At 43.9% G+C, this 20,952-nt stretch overlaps 3 protein-coding genes across 3 annotated transcripts in view; 1 reads left to right on the top strand and 2 right to left on the bottom strand.

Annotated features, from left to right (window-relative positions):
• Positions 1–3,205, bottom strand: part of ppp2r5b (protein phosphatase 2, regulatory subunit B', beta) — a gene marked incomplete at both ends in the record, with an annotated part of 41,600 nt that extends 38,395 nt beyond the window's left edge. The window contains one exon of the mRNA XM_083992877.1: positions 3,013–3,205. Coding sequence (XP_083849003.1) covers positions 3,013–3,205 — 193 coding nt within the window. The remainder of the gene's footprint in view (positions 1–3,012) is intronic.
• A 4,364-nt stretch (positions 3,206–7,569) lies between these two features.
• On the bottom strand, positions 7,570–14,100 carry batf2 (basic leucine zipper ATF-like transcription factor 2). The gene is made up of 3 exons (XM_083992871.1): positions 13,831–14,100; positions 12,352–12,474; positions 7,570–10,486 (listed from the first exon to the last, which is right to left on the bottom strand). The coding sequence occupies exons 1-3, from the start codon at positions 13,924–13,926 to the stop codon at positions 9,377–9,379; spliced, it is 1,329 nt and encodes a 442-aa protein (XP_083848997.1). The 5' UTR covers positions 13,927–14,100; the 3' UTR covers positions 7,570–9,376.
• Positions 14,101–18,235: 4,135 nt separating this feature from the next.
• Positions 18,236–20,910, top strand: arl2 (ADP-ribosylation factor-like 2). Its single transcript, XM_083992300.1, has 5 exons — positions 18,236–18,441; positions 18,772–18,882; positions 19,778–19,940; positions 20,407–20,487; positions 20,617–20,910. The coding sequence occupies exons 1-5, from the start codon at positions 18,377–18,379 to the stop codon at positions 20,749–20,751; spliced, it is 555 nt and encodes a 184-aa protein (XP_083848426.1). The 5' UTR covers positions 18,236–18,376; the 3' UTR covers positions 20,752–20,910.
• The last annotated feature ends 42 nt before the right edge of the window (positions 20,911–20,952 follow it).

Below are 20,952 nucleotides of genomic sequence, written 5' to 3'. Positions count from 1 at the left end.
AGGCAGAAATGACAGCTCACAGTTTGCCCTTGTATCACACACATGGCTAAGAGAGACAGGAGAAAAAGACATGCAAGGTGAGGAGGAGGAGGAGGAGGAGGTGTTGATGAAGAGTATAGAAATAGAAAATATAGAAAAGGGGAAGGAAAAGGTCTTAACTGTGTGAAGCCAAAGGGAAGCTGCAAAGTGACATGTAGTCACTGAGTAAACACAGTCTTTTAAAGATAAACCTTCACTTTTGCTAAACAGGGGAAACATAGGGGTTTCACACCGACAGGGCTTCATGCTGGTTCAGGTTCCCAAACCAATTCTGAACCAGCTGACACGTTCAGACCGAAGAAATTAGAGGTTCAGAACCCGAAAAGTCGGTTCTCCATTAGCCATATTCACAGCGTTGCCATCTTTGCTTACGTCGTCACTCGGGGTGGGAAGAGTCAACGCCGTCACATAACATTACCGTTGACGTTAGCAGTTGCAGCTAATGCCGGCTAGCTTAATTTAAATCAGTTTAACCCAAATGTTGTTTTACTTTGAAATATGGCCCGATGTCCCTTCGGACGTTAACAACCCATGCCTTCCTTAAATCTGTATCAACCAGGATACATGAAAGGAAAGCAGTTCATCAGACTCCCGACGTTTGTACGGCTAGCAGCCAGGCATGCAGCAGTTATACAGTCTGTTTACCCACCCCGAGTGACGACGTAAAGAAAGATGCCGATGCTGTGAATATGGTCAATGGACCAAAAAATAGTTGGTTCTTCCCTGCGAACCATGACATCATCAGTGGCATGTCATAGGAGAAGGCAGCGACTGACATGGAGAAAAAATGTTGTTGTGGTCTGCTAAAGAAACTATATGTTTGATGGCGATTTGGGCATCTACAGGATTTCAAGAAAAGCTAAAGAAGAACAAGTTGTATGAATTTCCCTTTGGGCTTTCATACAGTAATGTAATTCTTATCTTTGAATTTGAGGAAGAGATGTTCAAGGCTGGGTTCACTCCAACGCCAGACCAAATAATTAATCAAGTTAAAAAAAACAAAAAAGGGATTACAGGGACAGCAAAAAAGCAAACATTTTGCCATTGTTGTGTTTACTTCCACCTGAGTAACGTACACCCACTTTGGTTCCGCTTACACTAGTGTGAACGTGGGCTGGTTCACCAGAAAGCACCAAGGGTCTGAGACTCCAGAACGAATCCAGAACCAGAGCCAGAACCAGAACCGTGTCTGTCTGAAAGCACCTACAGTGGTAGTTCCACGATAATGGTAAACGCTAACCGGTAGAATAACAGTAGCACTTATAGAAGAGGCATAATGTCAGTGAACTGAGTCAGAAATGTCTATTAAACAAGATTTAGCTTTGTTTTGTTCTAAAAGTTGCTCAAATGTATCCAGAGACCAAGGTAGAGACAAGCTCCAGATATTCAATCCACATCATGTAAAACTGATATTAGAATATTTGGTATCTTTGTTTTATAAAGTTCCTTATTTTAATACCAGTTAGTTTTCTGTCAATCTGTTAATTGATCAATCTTCTTCATTACTTAATTGTTCATGTGTTCCTGTGATAGTTCACTTCTCTCTAACGCTGCCATACCAACCCCCACCCGGCCTGTCTACCTGTGCAGCAGGTGCTGTAGGTGTGCAGGTACATGGTTGTAGTATATTTGCCAGAGAAAGACAGCGGGTCCTGGATGTTTTGCATGTTCTCATTCTGGGAGGAAACCGAACCAGCAGCTCACATATCATCACAGATCAAAGTGGCCTCTGTAGTAACAACAGCTCTGGGATTAGAGCTATGGCAACAACAGTCACCCGCAAATGGTGCAGCTCTGTCTGCCCCCTGCGTGTGGATGCTATTGCTTTCCATTCTAAAAAAGCCACAGTTTGTACAAATGTGTTTCTTCTTATTCAATGCCTTTTTTTTTTGTTTCAGGTTTGGATTTATCAGAGGCATGTTCCACCAGCTGTCAGGGGGAGGGAGGCCCCCTGATGATGGGATGATGCTCCCTCATCAACCAGTCAAGGAGACAATTGCATGTTTGATGGCACTGTGACTCACCGAGTGTGTCAAAGCCAAGCTCAGTGCATCAAGCTGAACTTCAACCCCCTTCCCTCCATCCCCCGTGTGCAAGTCATGATGTCTTCCATCTCATAACAAACTATATTACGACACAGTAAATACTGTATTAGATGTAAATACTTCTGTGAAGCCTGAACGTTAAAATGAAGCAGGTTGAGTTGAGACATTTTGATTGAAATATCAGAAGGAGACATCGGAGGAATGAGCTTAGACTGTGGGGAAACCAGGATGGATGTTTTCCACTTCCACTGAGGGTTGATGAGCAGAATGCAAAGTAATTGGAGGATTATTGCATAATGAAAACATGTGTCGGTCCCAGTGAGGAAAAAACTCCCAACAACAACAACAACAGGCCTCAACACCAGACTGGCTCCTATCAGCCCAAATGAATTAACCCTCCTGTTGTCCTCCTGGGTCAAGGAAGGAAGGAAGGATGAAGGGGAAGAAGGAAGAAAGGGCAAAGGGAAAGATGGAAGGAAAGATAGATGGAGGGAGGGAACAGATTGGGTCAAAAAGGAAGGAAGTAGTAAGGATGAAGGAAGGAAGGAAGGAAGGAAGGAAGGAAGGAAGGAAGGAAGGAAGGAAGGAAGGAAGGAAGGAAGGAAGGAAGGAAGGAAGGAAGGAAGGGAGGGAACAAATCTGTTCAAGGAAGGAAGGAAGGGGAAAAGGATTGTGGAAAGAAGGAATGGAAAAAGGAAGGAAAGAAAGATGGAGGGAGGGAACAGATTGGGTCAATTTGACCCAGAAGGACAACAGGAGGGTTAAACACTGCTATCACCTCTGTCAGTCTGGTAGTTGGAGGACAGAGAGGACAATTAGCATCAGTGGACACCTTACAATAGAAAAAAAACAAGACCTTCTTATGGGAGTGAGTTGATGGTGACTTTTCACTCTGCTGGTGTTTCTACAGTTCAAATCAGTGTCTCACCTTTGAGCAGGGGCAGTGGGGTGAGCTCCACCTGGGAGCTCTGGTAGCGGAACTGGGACGAGCTGTGGGACCTCCTCTGCCGGGCTCTGCGCATGGACCTGCGCGGGAAGCCGTCCACCTTCTCCGCGGAGGGCACCGAGAAGCTGGTGGTCGGCGAGGACGGGCTGGATGGAGGCAGCTTGGTCGTCTCCATGATGGCTGTGGTGGATGGTGGAGGGGGTGATGCACTGGAGGTGGTGGTGCGTTGCGTGCCTTTGAGCGTAAGAGTGCGTAAGAGAGAGGCGTCTGAGAAGAGGATGTGAGGGTGAATGGAAGGAGGAGAGGATGGAGGAGTGGGTGGCTTTCTGAATCACAGATGGATTAATCAATTGATCACAATGAATAGACGCTCCAGGGAGGAGGAAGAGGGAGAGGGGTGAGAGATAAAGGGATGATGAGGGAGGAGGAGGAGGAGGAGGGGGAGGGAGGGAGAGAAAGGTGCAGAGGCGGAGGAAAGGTGAGGAGATATAGTATATTTTCTGGATGCCCAGTCCCGTGCGGTGCGCCTGGCTGTCTCTATCAGAGCCGGACTGGAAATGGCAGCAGCGGCAGCATCAGCAACATCCCCGGTTCTTCTGGTTTTTCACGCACAGATGAGAAATCGCTTGTGTATCATCCCCGTGGAGGAGTAGCCTGCACAGCTACCAGATGATGCTCAGACAGGCGCGTCTCCTCTCTCTCTCTCTCATACACACACACACACACACACTCCGCTGCTGCTGCTGCTGCTGTATTGGCGTCACACACACACACAGACTCAAGTCATCGGCCTAAAGCAGGATATATATTTCTATAATTGATCACACAGCCGAGCTCCTTGTGTGAGGGAAGGAAAAAATCACTGTAGTCAAGCACCGATTAACCTCCTCCTGTATACCCACATCAAAAACAAACACACACACGGGCCCCAGGTCAGTTTATAGCTTATTCTCCTCGATGATGCTCCGTATCAATAAAATCAGTGATCGGTCCTGGCGGTGGATGATGATATCATAAAATCATCAATCTGGGCCCACCTCGGCTGCCGCATCACTCTTGTCCTTCTCGCTCGTTTTAACGGATCCTCTGTCGACCGTCAAAACGGCCGCACCTGCTTGTAATTACTATTTTCTTCTTTATTTATTTTCTCTCTCAGAGGTTAATAATGTCGTTCTCGTCGCGGTTTATCCCCCCCTCCTTGCAGCAGCAGCCTCCTCCTCCTCTTCCTGCCGTCCTCCAACCGTATCAGGGCGGGGAAACAAGCGCTCCCTCACCGTGCGGACATGTGCAGGTCCTCCGCCAGCGGCCGATGCAACACCGACCGACCGAGCCCCCGCCGCTCCCGCTCCGTCTCTCCCTCCGCGGCGAGAACAAGCGAAGACGAAGGCGAACAAGAACCGAGAGAGGAGCCGCTCCCCCTGGCAGCGGCAGCCCGGACTGAGAAGACTGAAGGCCGGCGTTATACAATAGCACCTCGTCGGTGTCTGTCAGACTGACGCGGTTTGCTCCTGTCCCCCTTCTTGGTTCCCGTTATCCGGTCGTCCTACGGCGCCTCGGTGAACTGCGTCAAGAGGCGCGCGGTGAGTCAGGAAGACACCGGAAATGAGACACCTTCGCTTCCAAAATAAAATACGATATAGGCTACCGTAAATAAAAGCGTGGTTTGGTTTAGCCTCTATGGATTTAGCTTATAGAAGCGGTTTCACGGCTAAATTACACAATAGCAACGTGGAGCCAATAAATAGGCTGTTTCTCGTGGAATATGTAGCCTAGTCTACAATTCAAACCCAGCTGAAGCAGGTTAGCAGGCCAACATTTTGATGCAGACCCTCTCTACGGTGGCCTTGAGAGCTCAAAGCACTGCAACTTAGGGAACACAAACACACCTGGCTAAAGACTAGCTACGCACACATTTTGCAATAATATCTAAATCATGTTTTGTTTTGTTTTATTTTTTTATAGACTCACCTCATTTTCAAACACAACTAAAAAGTAACCTTCAGCCTCTGAAGTCACAAAGCATTGATCTGAAGTGCCCCTCTCAGTCCGTCACTTTTATGTGTCCCCAGAAACACCTCTGTTTGTTATGAGCTTTCGCAGCTCACTGCAGCTCTGTCTTTTCAGGTAGGCTATTTCCTGAATTTATATTATTGCAGTGCCTTGAGCTCTTGGGGCCACTGTACCTCTCAAAACCAGACACAAGTCTAGTAAGCAAGACTCTATAACAAGGATTTTTTTTTTTTGCTTCAGTAGCCTAACTTATATCTTCCAATTGAAAGTTACGAATTACCCACTACTGTGCACAAAATTGGACTAAAAGGAGACATAAAACGGGTGTCAGACATTTCCATTAATCATATTGTTGATTTAAAAATCACACCATATCATTCTATAAAATATATGGTGTGATTTTTAAATCAACAGTGAATATGAATGAAAAGGTAGAGAAATTTCTCATTCTATGACCTCTATGAGGTTAAGGTATTCCTGGACTGGCTTAGTAAACATCGGCTGACAGTCTGATACTTACACGATGTCTTGACACCAGCAGGAAATTGGACATCTATTAAAGTGGTGTTCTGGCTTGCAGGTTGACATGTTGATAATGATCTGGAAAGATGGCACAGGAGTTATTAGTGTGAAGCAGTGGTCCTTTCTTTCAGTACTTCTGTGGAAAACTATTTATGGCTTTACAGCTCTTTTATTTTCACTGTCCAGTTATTCACTCTTAACAACTTAAGTGAAGCATTCACTTGCTTTCAACTTGTATCAGTGGGGGCTGTCAGAGAGCAGGGCCAATGGGTGTTTTATTTTGAAAAGTGCGACCGGATGCTCTCTCATCTCATCCTGCCTGCTTTGAGACGGCTCCTCAGCCTAAAGGTGGTGCAAGGAGAGAGAGGAGCGAGGCTCCTCACTGCGGATGACGCTATGGGATGGATTTATTTATTTATTTGCCTTTATTTATGTGGCCTGTCCGCGCGCCTTAAGACCCGCTTCATGCGTCAGCGGCGTCTCGCGCTCCTCCGTCCTCCCAGCATCACCTCTGCTCAACATCTGTTTCATCCTCTTATCTAATATTGGCTCCTGTGCTCCAGCGGCGCCCCGCTATCATCACTGTTCCTGTCTGACTCCCCCCTCCCCTCCCCTCCCCTCTTTCCCCTTTCCCCCATTTTCCTCGCTTCCCATCTTGACGTGCGCGCGAGTGTGTGTGTGTGTGTGTTGTTTGTTGCGTGCACGCGGGTCTGTAGTTGGCTGTAAGGATCATGTCCCATCCATTGTTCGCTGCTCCTCTAAGCCACTCACACACACACACACACACACACACACACACAAACACACAGACGCGCGCGCGCACACTCAAAAGCGCAATTATCCACGCGCTTTCATCTCTCTCAAAGTCACACCTTGGCTGGCAGTTGGTGTGTTTGCGCTGCCAGCCTTGAACGCTGCTCATTGCTCCATCCTCATAATCCTATATGCAGGACAAGGACGTGCGTAACTACGTGCGCTTGCGCCTCATCCCCTCCTCCTATAGTCCTCCTCCTCCTCTTCCTCCTCCTCCCCCCGTGTTGTGTCGCAGGTGAGCTCAGCCGGTGCTTTCTGGGAAAAACACCAGGGGTTGTAGGGAGAGGGGGGTGGTTGGGTGTTGAATGGTTGGCAGTGAAGACGTTGGCTGCTGGTCTAGGTCTGCTTCACATGTGTTATAATGTCAGACTGGTCTGTCAGACAGAGAGACACAATGGTCCTACTCAACTGTGGGCTCATCAGTCAGAAATCTTCTCATGTCAATATTCAGTGGTCACATTTGCTAACTTAAAATGCTGATTTTATACACTTATATATGTATTTTATGTATTATGTTAGCTTCTTAGATTTGTTCTCCGCAGCCGGGTAGCCTTTTATATTTTGTCCAAAACAAAAGTAAACAAAGTATAGGGCAAAATTGTATCCTCAAAATCACACATCACACAACAGTCCATCACTGTAGCCTCGTTGTTGAAATATTTCTTGTAATATTATTCTAACAACAGTCCACAAACTGTTAAAATTAGCTGTAACCATTGTCAAGTTGTCAGCTAAAATCAACATCTAATTATATCTAAAGTTTGCTAACATTAGCAACTATAATGACTAGACCAGATTAAATGAAGCTGTCATAGCAAAACTTAAGCGTTTTTGAACTGATCAGATGTGTTTTATTGTTAACAAATTCAATGAATTTCATTTTGTGATAGTGCATCTTAATATAATTACAGTGTTTTTAGTCTTTAACTGGTGGTGAGTGCATGTGATAGAAAAGCCTACTACAGAACTGAGCAAATGAAAAAGGTTTAACAAAACATTTATTTCAAAATTAACTTCTTTATTCCAATCACTATTGTAGCATAAATATATTAATCTTATGCATGATAAATACAAAAAGATGATACCATTCAAACACACACATCAAATCTCACTCATAAGCTTCTTTCTCCTATGGTTCCTGAATAACAATAGCAGAATAATCACATAATCATTTGGAAAACCAAAATTGTCATCATTAATGCAATCACAGTGCTTAAGCCTGGCTAAGAAAAGAAAACTTAAATTTCCTATTGCAATAGTTCCTATAGCAGTCTCTTTGTCCTATTATCATCATTTACAGGGAGTGAAACAGAAAAATGATTCAATTTCTCTCATGTGACTCACATGGCATAAGCACAATGAGATAATTATAAATTATACAACAGTTTATCATTTATCACTATCATCATGAGTTCAGACTCTCAGGAGTGAGGATGTTGGTGGACCAGACCTGTGTATCACTCAATAACCCTGATCAGCATCATGATGCCTAATGAAGCTGCCCCTGACAACCTGCTCCCCTCATGTTGCTGTTTACTTTGTCCCTCACAGACCAGTACAGGCCGGACGGCGCTGTGCTGCCTGTGGAAACAGCTCAGTCTGTAAAACAGACCGGTGGTAATCAACATTATTACAAGTCCAAAATGTGTGATCTTTTACTGTGGGATTCTTTGTGGTTATTTAGTTCCTTCCTTGATGTGGATGAGAATGTGCATTTTAACACCAGCAGATAAAACAAATAAATACTAAATATGATAATATGGACAAAGAGCAGGTTGACAGACTTTCATCCTTTCTTGGATTCAAATATTGCAAGCCATTGATACATAATCAGTAGCAGCATAACATGGTGAACTGCAAGTGTGTGTTTGATGGTGTATTTTCCACATGGTAAAAAAAAAAAGGAGAAGTAATTAAATCATGATGACTGTAACATTCAGCCAATGTGCAGGGTGTTGGTTTTCTTTGGCACTGTTGTATGTCCACACTGCAGCTCTAAGCAGAGGCAGAAATTTCCTCTGAAGACATTTCCATGAAGTAGCAAGGAAATGCTCACTCCGCCCCATCTAAAATTAATTACGAGTCACATTTTCAGTAGCTGAGTCACTTAATCAGGAATAACTGGCTATGTATAACTGAGTGTTTTTTCACATATTGAAAAGTGTGAAAAAGTATTCCAATGCTGGATTTTACTTTGGTCACATTGCAACCACAATGACCTGCACTCAAAAGTTGCTCAGTAACTGTACAAAGTCTTGGTCCATCGTCCAGAAAAGTGAGAGGTTTAAGCAGCTGCAGGAAAGTAAAAACGAATATGTCACTCCACTCTAGTTTAATTTTTACGGTAGTCTTTGCTTTTCTGAACGGGGAAACTCCGCGGATTTCACACAAAGACGTCAGTTTACCAGTCACAGGGACTGTTTCTCAGTCTGTGGAAACAGTTGTATAATGTCTTTGGTGACGCTGGAGGCTTGGTTGGTTCAAATTTACATCCAAAAGCCCGTGTTACAAACTGAAGCTATAAGGTTTGAAAAATATGGTTTATTTTATCAGACATGGTAGGTCCAGATAAAACCTCCATAGGCTAGGAACTAGATGCCAGAGCATCTGCTGCTTAAATTGTGGCCGTTGTTCTGTTTCTAATCCTTATAAAAGTCTAATATTGAATCACTGTAGTATCCCTTTAAGAAGAAGCAAAAAGGAAAGTTGACTATACAGGCAACAGACCAGACATTGGTTTGGCATTTGGTTCATTTTCTGATGCCAGTTTTCCATGAAAAAGTACCAACTGGATGTCAGATGCTAACATCTGTCTGAAAAACCATGTATTCTGAAGTAGTTGCTGTAGCTGGTCTGTATTATAATTTGAGTAACAACCAAGTTCCTTTGAATGAAGACTGAAAATGAAACCATCACAAATCAGTTAAGCTAAAAACATATGAATTAAACGACCACTTTAATACAAAAACACTGCTCCTCCTTTGCCATGCGGCATGTAGTGCTACAGATCCCCAGCCCCGCTCAGGATCCAATCATTGACCTCCAGGAGCTCGGAAAGGGAAAGGTCATTGGCGGGATCAGCTGACGGAGGCTGTGAGGGCGCAGGTTGACAGACGAGCCTGTCGCTGCTGTTGGAGGTAGTGTAAGTGATGTTCAGAGGACTGGGGACAGTGAGGAGGGAGAGCATGGGCGCAGGGTTGGCTGCCATTTGTTGTCTGAAATTTGGCTTCAAAGCAAAGGGGGGAGGAGTCGGCTGCAAGTTCACCTGAGGTGGAACCGTAAAGGACGGAAAAGCAGGATCTGGAGGAGTCGATGGAGAGAGTACATTTAAATTGTTTGGAATTCCATTGTATTGACCTGGATGAAGCTGGGGCACATTCAGGGGATAACCTTGCGCCAGCAGATTTTCATTTCCTCCATGGGAGTAAGGGGGCACCACACCACATGACGCAGTTAGAAACTCCAGTGTGTCAGAACGAAGAGCACTGAAACGTGCGTTCGCTGCCACTGAAGAGGCTTTGTGAGTGTGGGTGTGGGTGTTTTGCCCGGGTGGACCAGCTGTGGTGAGGGCATTTGAGAAGTTACGGGTTGAAACACGGCTGGCGCAGACAGGTGTAACATTTGTCAACAGGGAGGCGGTCGGAGGCTCTTTGCTAAACAGGGAGTGGGGAGCTGGGAGAGCGGAAAACGAGACCGAGTACGGAACCGTCACGGGGCTGGAGGAGGAGGAGGAGGAGGAGGAGGAGGAGGGGCTTACAAGCTCAGCAGGAGAACCAGAGGACGAAGGTAACGTCGAAGACGACCGATGAGGATTCTCAACAACAGAGTCGAGGGTTTGAAGCCCGAGGCCGGAGGCGAAGGAGGTAGAGACTGAAGGAGCAGCAGCCAGAGTGGAGCTTGAGGTCCGAGGAGCGACTTTAGGAGGGCTGGAGCTGGTCCGACTCTTGGCTGAGGGGGGGGCCGAAACAGAGCTGGAGCTGGAAACAGAGGCTCTGTGGGGGCAATAAGGTTCATGATGCGCAAGAGTCGTCGTGTAGTGCTGGAGTTCTTTTTTCAATCCCGTGATCTCCTTTTGAAGAGCCGAGTTTGTCCGTTCGAGAGCCTGGAGCTCCTATTGAGAGAAGAGTGAAAGAAAAGACAGGAAGAGATAAAGGGGTAGAAAAGGAGAACAAAAGAGGTGGAAAAACAAACATTAAATGTCAAGCTGAGTCTGGTACATCTCTATTATCCCTCAGAGTGGCACTCATCAGCCATAAAAAAAAAGATTAACAACATACATCAAAAGACGAATAATCAATGCAATCACGTCCCACGCACATAATATCACACCAGGCCCGACCGCTGTAATAAAAAAGACTACGGTCTACAGGCAATAATGACACAATTCTTCGAGGGTCTCCTCCAGGACTGTAATAGAAAGTGCAGCTGTGAGGGGGATAAGATGTGGCCAGAGTCCGAACCACAAAGGAGAACTGAAATATTACAGCAATGCAAGTTCAGCATGAAAGGAGAGGAAGGGGAGAGCAAAATGTGTTGATTCACTGTTGATGAATTAGTGTCATACAATTAAAATGTGGTCAAACTAAAAGTAAGCATCAGTGACCACAAGTGTACAAATGAGTGCGTTTTCATTATTATGTGTTTCTCGTTATTATGCGTTTTCCTCAGTAAAACTCAGTTTCTGCTTTAGGTCAAACGGTCCGAGCTGCTCATGTGCTGACCGTTTTTAAAGCGTGGACTGCCGTGCTGACACAGAGTTTGAACTTCTGGTCAAAGTCAAACGTGGCAGAGATGAGTCTTCAAAACGAACCTGACGGACGGACAGACACACACACACACACACAGAGGAGAACTGAGACGAGAACAAAGAGAAAGTGAAAGTCTGGATTCCCTCCGTACAAGAGGACACGCACCCGATCACACTCTGAGTCAACTCTGAAAGGTGGAACAGGTTGCATGAGGAAGATAAGGTGAAGTTTTATCGGTGTCAAAGAGAAACGGCTTCAGCCACATCAACAGGAGCAGGTTTAATGGGTGTGTGTCTAGTACACGTAATCCCTAACCTGAAAGTAAATCACGGGTTGTGTTGATGTGTGATGTGTGGATGTGTGGGGGACGCCACAAAGCTAATACGCACAAAAACGCATCAGACAGGAATTTTTTAATATGCTAATCAATAATCGATAAAGACCACAGCCTCCAGTAATGAGTGGGAAGTCGGTTAGCTCAGCATCAAGAGAAGAAACAGTGGGAGACACACAAAGTTAACAAACTGTACCTGTCTCACTATTAAAAAAAAAAGAGGAAAGTGTTTAATTTGTACTTAAAATTAAGTCAAAAGGTAAGTTGTGTGTCTAGGCAGGGTGTGTTGGACTGTTTCTTGGATGGAAGGGATGTCTTGATGTGTTACTACATTTACACAAGTCTTATTAGTAAGTCATTTCTGACAGGGAAGAAATCCTTTAAACAAGTGCCAGAAAGATGATGGCATTTACTAAGGAAACGTCTGAGATCGTTTTCCTTGGCCGAAAAACTATTGTTACATCACATCCAGTCCTGTGTGTGTGTGTGTGTGTGTGTGTGCCGTTGGAAAAAACATCTGTGGAATTTGCCCCTGGGGGGAAAGAAACGACAAAGTCAGGCTACAATTGTGTGGAGTTGTGTGTATGTAGGCTAAATGTATGTGTGTGCATGTATATGTGACATGTGGGCGTGTGGGTGTGAGTGAGTGAGTGAGTGTGTGAATGTGGGAGGGCAGAGCAGAGGGCGTGATAGCCCTTCTGCTAAAGCAGACTATTTACAAGAAACGGCCTGGAGCATGCTGCCAGATTACACAAGACACACACACACACACACACACACACGGTCACACAGCCTTTGTGTGTGTGTAACAGAGGGGCAAATAGAAAGTGGCAGTCACAGGAGGACGGTGTGGGGAAAAGGAAAGAGAGAAAATCTGAATGTCATGTTTCAAACCTCATGCAGCTGGTCGGCTCTCTCTGTTTGCTTGCGGCGGGTCTTCCTCGCCGCGTCTCTGTTCTTCTCTCGTCTTTTCCTCCCGGGGGGTCTCACCTGCTGCCCCCCCTCGCCTTCTCTCTCCTGTAGAGAGAGATGTACACAATCATTACGCTTCACACTTTTTCTTTTTTTAAGTATATTTTTTTGGCTTTTTCATGCCTTTATTTAACAGTACAGTTGAGAGAGACAGGAAATGGGGAGGCAGAGAGAGGGGCAATGACACGCAGGAAAGGGCCGTCCGATGCGGGATTCGAACCGGGGCCGCCTGCACGAGGACTATAGACTCAATATATGGGGCGGCTGCTTAACCCACTGTGCCACTCGGCGCCCCTACGCTTCACACTTTGCGTGTGACTTTGAAGTGCATGCTTCTCTTCAGAGAGTACATCTTTACTCAAGCCAAAAACCACTGACTTTTTATTATTGTGTAATCTATTCTTTTTTTTTTTTTAAATGTCTCGATTCATACAGTCATGAGACAAACCTGTGTGTGTCTTTCATGTGGTTTCCTAATTTCAAGAAGATACTGTAAGTAAACAAATAAAAGTCCTGGACTTGGATTGAGAGGAAGTTGCAGCGCATGATGTTTAATTTAGGAGCCACGTTTCCGAGGCGAAATCAAGTTGACAAAGCAAGGTCAAGAAGGTCAGATGTGATTTTAAATGATAATTTTCCTGACAAGGTTCCTGTAAAGGTTATGAGACTTTCAAGCTGCTCTGAAAAAAAAAACCTCTCACAAATATGTGTCTTTTTTTTTTTTATTTCTTCATCAAATAAATGGAACCAGAGGGACGCAAGTGTGTTCACTCCCAATAGGAACAGGAGCTTTGTCACCAAATTAAAGGCCCATCCCTCCCAGCAGGATAATTGAAATCATATTTTTTGTGTTGCCAAAAAAATAAAATAAAATAAAATAAAACATCAACCTATTATAACCAACAAAAGAAAACCATTGGTGTTGACCTGGCTGAATCAAAGTGTAAATGACTACAGCCTGATAAGATAACAGGTGATAAATGGTCTTACAGTGTGTAGTATAGGAAAACATTAGAATACAATTATAGGTGTGAAATCAGTCCTGTGAAATGTTAGTGATGTTAGATCCACTTTAATATAACAGTATGTATACTGACTGATTCCTAATAGAAACCCACTAATATAGTTACAGGGATTCAGTGTGTGTCTGTGGTGCTCTGTACTTGACTTTAGATGTAGTCAATTCTTATAATAGCTTTATTTATTATGGGATTTTTTTTTTTAAATTATGCTCTTTATGGTATTTAAAAAAAGGATCAACAAAATAAATCAAACTACTATCAGTTTGTTAAATTGCCAAGTTTTTAACATTAATGTCCATCAAGGCTCAGATGATTTCATATGAGGCGGCTATAGGCTACTGAGTGGATGCATTTAAAGAGGAGGAGGAGGAGGACTTACCGATCCAGCCGTGTTGCTGTTGCAGTCCTCTGCTGACAAGGAACCGAGGCTGTTGTCATCGTACCCGGTGTCCATGTCCATGTATAACGGGGACATCTCTTCCCCACCTCCGTCCTGCTGGATCGAGTCTTCACGCAGCCGAGATCAGATCATCCGTGCATCGCATCGTTGAACTCTACACGACCCAGGGTGAACATCGGGGGATGTAGTAGTAGTAGGCTACTGCTGGACATGCACACGGATGCCTGATGATGATGACTGCTTGCTTGGTGTGTGTGGTTGTGTTACTGTGTTTGCTGAAGTGAAGCTCCAAGTCGCTGTGTCTGCGGGCTTATGAGAGCGAGCGGGAGGTTTGGCATGAGCAGCCGGTGATGCAACATGATGCCAGGATTGCTTTCAGTTTCTCTTTATTTTAAACTGACCCGTTGCGAGTTAGAGGTGGTGGCTGTGCTGTATTCAGGGGCGGTGTGTTAATTTAACCACCAAACCATGTGTCGTAAAACAAGAACAGTGGCCTTTTCTTTTCTTTTTCTTTTTTCAAACGACCCAACACTACTCTACGTTATTACATTAATATTAACAGCTACATGTCCAGATGTAAAAGTGAGGTCGACTAAAATATGAATCCTAATGGAATATTTCCCGATGATCTTGAAGGCATCACGATAAATTAATGGGTTCGGGGACAGGAAGGGCTCTAGTGTGATGCCCATATTAGGACTGCCGGGGCGCCCCTTTTCACGTGCAGGGAATTTTTAGAATGTCTTTGCCAGGAATCTGAGGGCCAAGCCCCCAGAAAGCAGCCAACAGCTTCTACCAGTTCCCAGCAGGAAGTGATATCATACTTCAGCTGAGGATGCATGAGTTTATTTTTTGTCTAGGATGATAAAAAACAAAACAAAACAAAAAGAATAGCCCACATTGAAAAGAGTGCACCCTGCTGTGTAGTTGGCACTAGCCTACGTGTGTTTCCAGTAAGTGTAAGGTAATCTGTCTCTAGGCTCAGACAAGAAGGAACCTGTCCTGGCTGAATTAAAATAAGATACCATTCTACATCATGGCATCCTGCTAACATGAAATCATGATGGAACCTGTCATACCTATTGACCATCAAAATGAACATTAGGCCTACTTTTGTTGAGAGGTTCTAAAACTAATCAGGATACAGTGGTAAAACTGCAATTTTTCTTATATTAGATATATGACTGTTCAAAAAATGTAAGAAACAGCACTCCAGGTTTAAAGATTTATTTGGCATACAGACATTTCGGGTCTAGCTAGACCTGAAACGTCTGTGTGCCAATAAATCATTAAACTTGGAGTGATGTTTTTTTTTTTTCCTTTACATTTTTTGAACTTTATGCCTCATTAGAAATTCAGCACCCAGTTTTGGTTTTTGTTCATGTGAGTTGAGAACGTTGTCTCCCATTTATAATATATGACTGTCCTTTGTCCAGTCTGCCATAGTGGCTCTTAAAGGGATAGTTCACCCAAAACTCAAATTTCACTCATTATCTACTCACCCTCATGTCAACTAAGAGCTGTGAGAATTTTCAGAGTCCTCCGTGCCTTCTCTGAGTTACGGGGGGGTCCGTGCAGCAGCATTTGTCCATATAATGGTTGTGAATGGATACCAACTTTCTTCGTCCAAAAAGACACACCAAAAAACATCCAAATACCCCCACACAGCTCGTCTGTAATGTCCATCTTGTATTGAAGCCCCGACATGAGAAATTGTTCCGAAAAAAATTAAATGAGTCTATATTCTAAGCTTGTTTGTAGCTGAAGCTCCCAGTGTCTCAGTTCACTGCTCTTCCTGTGTGACCGGCGGAACAATTTCTCATGTTGGGGCTTCAATACAAGACGGACATTACATACGAGCAGCATGAAAGTATTTGGATGTTTTTTGGTGTGTCTTTTTGTTACGGAGACAGTTGGTATCCATTTGCAACCGTTATATGGACATGCACTGCTATGCCGAGACCCCCTGTAACTCAGAGAAGGCACGGAGGACTCTGAAACTTCTCCCAGCCCTTAGTCGACATGAGAGTGAGTAGATAATGAGTGAAATTTCAATTTTGGGTGAACTATCCCTTTAACAAGCACTGACATCAGGTCATTGTATTGTATGGCTTTGCTTTGACCTTGTATGCTGTATGATGTGTCCTGTCTTGTGTGTATAATTTAGGAGTATATTCATTTGACCTTTTTATTGGTACTGTATTATTTGTCATGTGAACTACTGGCTGTAATCTAAATTTCCCCCTTATCTTCCCTTACCTCACCTTATCTTATTGTTGCCAGTTTCTCAAAGGTTGATATGCTTTCACATTTCTTTTCAACCAGGGGTGATATTCATACCAAGATTTCTTAGAGGAAATTACCCATGCTTGGGTGTGTAAAAGGCGGATGAGAGAAATTGTTTTTGCACATCTTGTTAACGTACTCTTGTACATACCACCATTTCATACACGTATTTACACCAGGCAAAGTTCACTGCTGTACCACAATGGAGAACCTGCAGTTTTAGGTATGAGTCTTATTTCCAGTTTTTTAACTGAAATGTTATGGGAAAAAAGTGAACGTATATGGTGAACGTGGTAAGAAGGCAATGGACATCTGAACCGCAGCAGGGGGGTTCAGGGGAACTCTCCTAGTCAATATCCTGTCTACGTGTCATTTCAGCATATACTGTGTCACTGATGAACTGGCAGTCTTTCTGGACTCTGTAACACTATGAAATGGAATATGAATTTAGTTTCTTGAATGAATTGTGTGTCTCATGGATTTTTGCCCAGAGGGTTAACACTGTATGGTTTTGTCAGTCTACTTCTTCCCAGGTTGATAATTAACTTCTTACATCCATCTTGCCTGTATGGAATGTTTTCTGTTTCATTAAAACCGTCTTAAAACTTGATCCTTCTTGAAAACACATTTGTCTATAGTCTGAATATTTATGAAGACAAGTTCTGACAGACACAGCAGTGTAGCAACCGATTCACAGCAGGCCATAGTGCGAGATAATGACGGACCATACGGCCACGTTATTAGTTGATGAGTGCATGCGCGCACACGCACACCCACACTATGAGGCCTAGCTATATAGATTTTACCAACAGTGTCTTGGATTTTACAATCAAATAAATAACTTGGGCTGTAGTATTGGAAATGTAAATAAGTCTAGAATACTTAGAGACAAGACCAGTCTGCAGATATACAGTGCTTTGCTAAAGTATTCATACCCATTGAACTTTTCCACATTTTGTCACATTACAACAACAAACTTAAATGTTTTTTAGTGGAGTTTTTTGTGATAGACCAACACAAAGTAGCACATAATTGTGAAGTGGAAGGAAAACAATAAGTTGAACTTTTTGGCCTACATGCAATTAAGAGCTATGTGTGGCGGAAACCATTGCACATGAACCTGAACACACCATCCCCACCGTGAAACATGGTGGTGGCAGCATCATGCTGTGGGGATGCTGTTCTTCAGCAAGGACAGGGAAGCTGCTCAGAGTTGATGGGAAGATGGATGGAGCTAAATACAGGGTAATCCTGGAGGGAAACCTAGAGGCAGAAAAAAAAGGACTTGAGACCGGGACAGAAGTTCACCTTCCAGCAGGACGACCACCCTAAACACACAGCCAGAGGACTGGTTTACATCAAAGTATATCCATGTGTTAGAACGGCCTAGTTAAAGTCCAAACCTACATCCTATTAAGAATCCGTGGCAAGATTTGAAAATTACTGTTGAAAAACTGTAGAAACAGCACGCACATCCCAAAAAATATACAGTACAAGAGCTGGGTGCATGTCTAAAGAAGGGCTGTGTACCTGAAATGTCACATGAGGTGATAATAAAAATAAGCTGTGGAGCTACTTCTGGTGTGCAGACCTTATGTTTTGAAAATTGCTTTTCACAGGCGCTCTCCATCCAATCTGAACTAGAGCAATTTTGCAAAGAAGAATGGGCAAATTTTGCAGTCTATAGACATGTAAAGCTGGAAAAAGCCAGGACATACCCAGCTGTAATTGCAGTGAAAGGTGGTTCAACAAAGTATTTACTCAGGGGGCTGAATACATAGGCCTATGCATGGCACACTTTTCAGATTTTTATCTGTAAAGAATCTTGAACGCCATGTATCATTTTCCTTCCAAGACACAATTATGTGCCACTTTGTGTTGATCTATCAAATAAAATCCCAATAAAATACATTTAAACGTGTGGTTGTAATGTGACAAATGTGGAAACGTTCAAGGGGTATGAATACAATTGCAAGACACTGCACACTTTGTTTAGTCTGTAGCTCCTACAGTACACAGAGGGGGGCGCCAAAGAGACACACAGGCCTCCACAGCGCGGCCACACCACGCCCCTCCTCAAATGGACCAATCGGTTTCTTGGTGAGGCGGGACTGGAACTACAATCGCTTCCTACTCCGCAATGCCGCTCATAGATGCTACATTTATTTCATATTAGACCATAAACAGTAATATATATCTATTTGTTATCATAACAGCAGCGGACTGAGACAGCGCCGTGATGGGTCTGATGACGATTCTGAAGAAGCTGAAGCAGAAGGAGCGGGAGATGAGGCTTCTGATGCTGTATCCTCTCTAACTGTTTACTGTTAGCTTAGCTGGGAGCAACATAGCATTCATGCACTAATGTTATTACAGCTTCGTTTTTTGTGAATAACATAAAAATCACGAGTAACATCCGGTTGTATTGTGCCCGATTATATTCAGTCAATAGTTATATTTATTCTTATTCAGTCTGTTGGTCTTATTGGTGCTGTATCACGCTGCCTTGCTAGCTACGCAGCACTGAGACAACTCGTAGCATGAGTCAGTCAGACTCAGTATGAACAGTCATACAGCAGACACACACACACAGTTTCAGTCAGGTGAGTGTGTTCTTTAACCTGGCTCGCACAGGGGTCTGGACAACGCGGGGAAGACGACCATCCTGAAGAAGTTCAACGGAGAAGACATCAGCACCATCTCCCCAACCCTGGGCTTCAACATCAAAACACTGGAGCACAAAGGGTAACAGTAACACACATACACACAAATACACGAGGGTTACGGTAGTTTAGACAGGTGGTAGTCAGTCATACAGTGATCGTGTGACTCATTAAAATTCCTGCAGCATAAACACATTTTCCTAAGTATTGGTGCAGTTTTAAAACAATAGGGGCAGGGGCGTGTCCAGACATTTTTGATAGGGGTGGCCCAAGTGGGGCACTGACTTATGGTGGGGTGGCATGAAGCCTGAGCATGAGTGCCTGCACGCACACAATACATATTCATGTATGCACATGCACACACCCACACAGGTTTTGGTCATACCCAGTTTTATCTGCAAAACCCATATCTACTTCAATTACTAACACTGCAAGAAAAACTAGACCTAGTCAAAATACAGGAGTGGCAACATACAATTGTGATAGAAAACCTCAATATTTTATTCTTGAAAAAAAAAATTACTTGACAAAAGCCAGTATAAAACAATGTATAAATCGCCTCTGACATATAGCCCATCATATTTTGGGGTGGCCAATCAGATTCCATGGGTGGCCCGTGTCACCCAAGACCACTTCCTGAACACGCCCCTGACTGGTGGCAATCATAATTTTCTATTTGTCGATCACAAACTCCCTAAACATACTGTACTGAAACAGAAACACGTCAAAAAAAATTGTCAATTTAATATAAGGTAACAAAGACAAAAACAAGAGTCAAACTGGTTTATTTGACTCACACAGACACACTGAAGAAGAATTTAAACATTTACTTATCTGGCAGAGAATCAGCTGTTAGGATAATTGTTCCTTGTTTTTCCATGGTAAAGCATTCCCCTGTATGTTTTATAGCCAGGGTGCATTACTAACTGTATTTTTACCCCACAATCCTCATGTTCTCCTCTCTCTCTGTTCTCTAGGTTTAAATTGAATATCTGGGATGTAGGGGGTCAGAAGTCGCTGCGGTCCTACTGGAGGAACTACTTTGAGAGCACAGACGGCCTGGTGTGGGTGGTGGACAGCGCCGACAGACTCAGACTGGGGGACTGCAGGCAGGAGCTCAGTGCACTGCGGCTGGAGGAGGTACACTGGAGAACACATTGCTATACATGCCACTGAATTGATTTCCTCAAAAGGGTCTCGTTTCCTGCTCTAATTCTGTCTCTTTGGTTTGGATTGTCCTCTCTGTGTAGACGTATAACTGAGCTCTATGACTGCAGTATCTTTTCGAGCAGAAGTGGGTTTGTTGAAACTTGAAACAGTGGTCTGATGGTTTAACTGGTCAGTCAGTGATGTGGTGTTTGCACACTAACAAGATGAAGTGACACTGACTGGTTTGGTCTGTCATAGCAGCTGACAACATAACGGATAGCTGTAGGTAGCGCGTTTTAGTGCAACAACTGAATTTGACCACTGACTGCTCAGAAATCAGTGTGGTCCAAACAGTGCAGTATTGAAGAAGTGAAAGGAAGCTCTTAGCACACATCATTAGTTATTTATGTGCAACGTGCCTGGTATCAAGCTCTTCTTTGTCCTCTCCACCCTGCAGAGGTTAGCTGGTGCAACACTTCTGGTTTTTGCCAACAAACAGGACTTACCAGGAGCCCTGTCCAAAGAGGCCATACGAGAGGTGAGACTTACACTCATGTTTTTCACTAATATAATGGATTCCAGTCTCATTAAGGCTCTATAAAAATCTTTGTCATGCATTAGACTCATTATCCAGAAGTTGTACATCACTATCTTTTTGTTCCTGCAGGCGATGGGGCTGGATGAGATTAAAAGTCATCACTGGTGCATCATTGGCTGCAGCGCAGTAACAGGAGAGAACCTGTTAGCTGGAGTGGACTGGCTTTTAGACGATATCGCTGCGAGGATCTTCACTGCAGACTGAGCGTGTGTTCGAGTCGCTGAGTTTTAGCAACTAAACGCAGCCTCATGTCTGCAGAGCTCTGACATGACTCCAGGATCGTTATTGGACTGTGGGGATCAGAGATATTAACATCTAAATTGTTTTCTGTCCCATGAACTGCTATCTGTAGTCACCAGAGCTGCCTGTATCTACATTTTATGTTCAGCAGTTGATCTGTACATG

This window comes from Trachurus trachurus (assembly GCF_905171665.1).
Source record: "Trachurus trachurus genome assembly, chromosome: 18".
NCBI lineage: Eukaryota > Metazoa > Chordata > Actinopteri > Carangiformes > Carangidae > Trachurus > Trachurus trachurus.
Note: the sequence above shows the minus strand (reverse complement) of the source record. Positions and strands in the feature narration are given on the sequence as shown.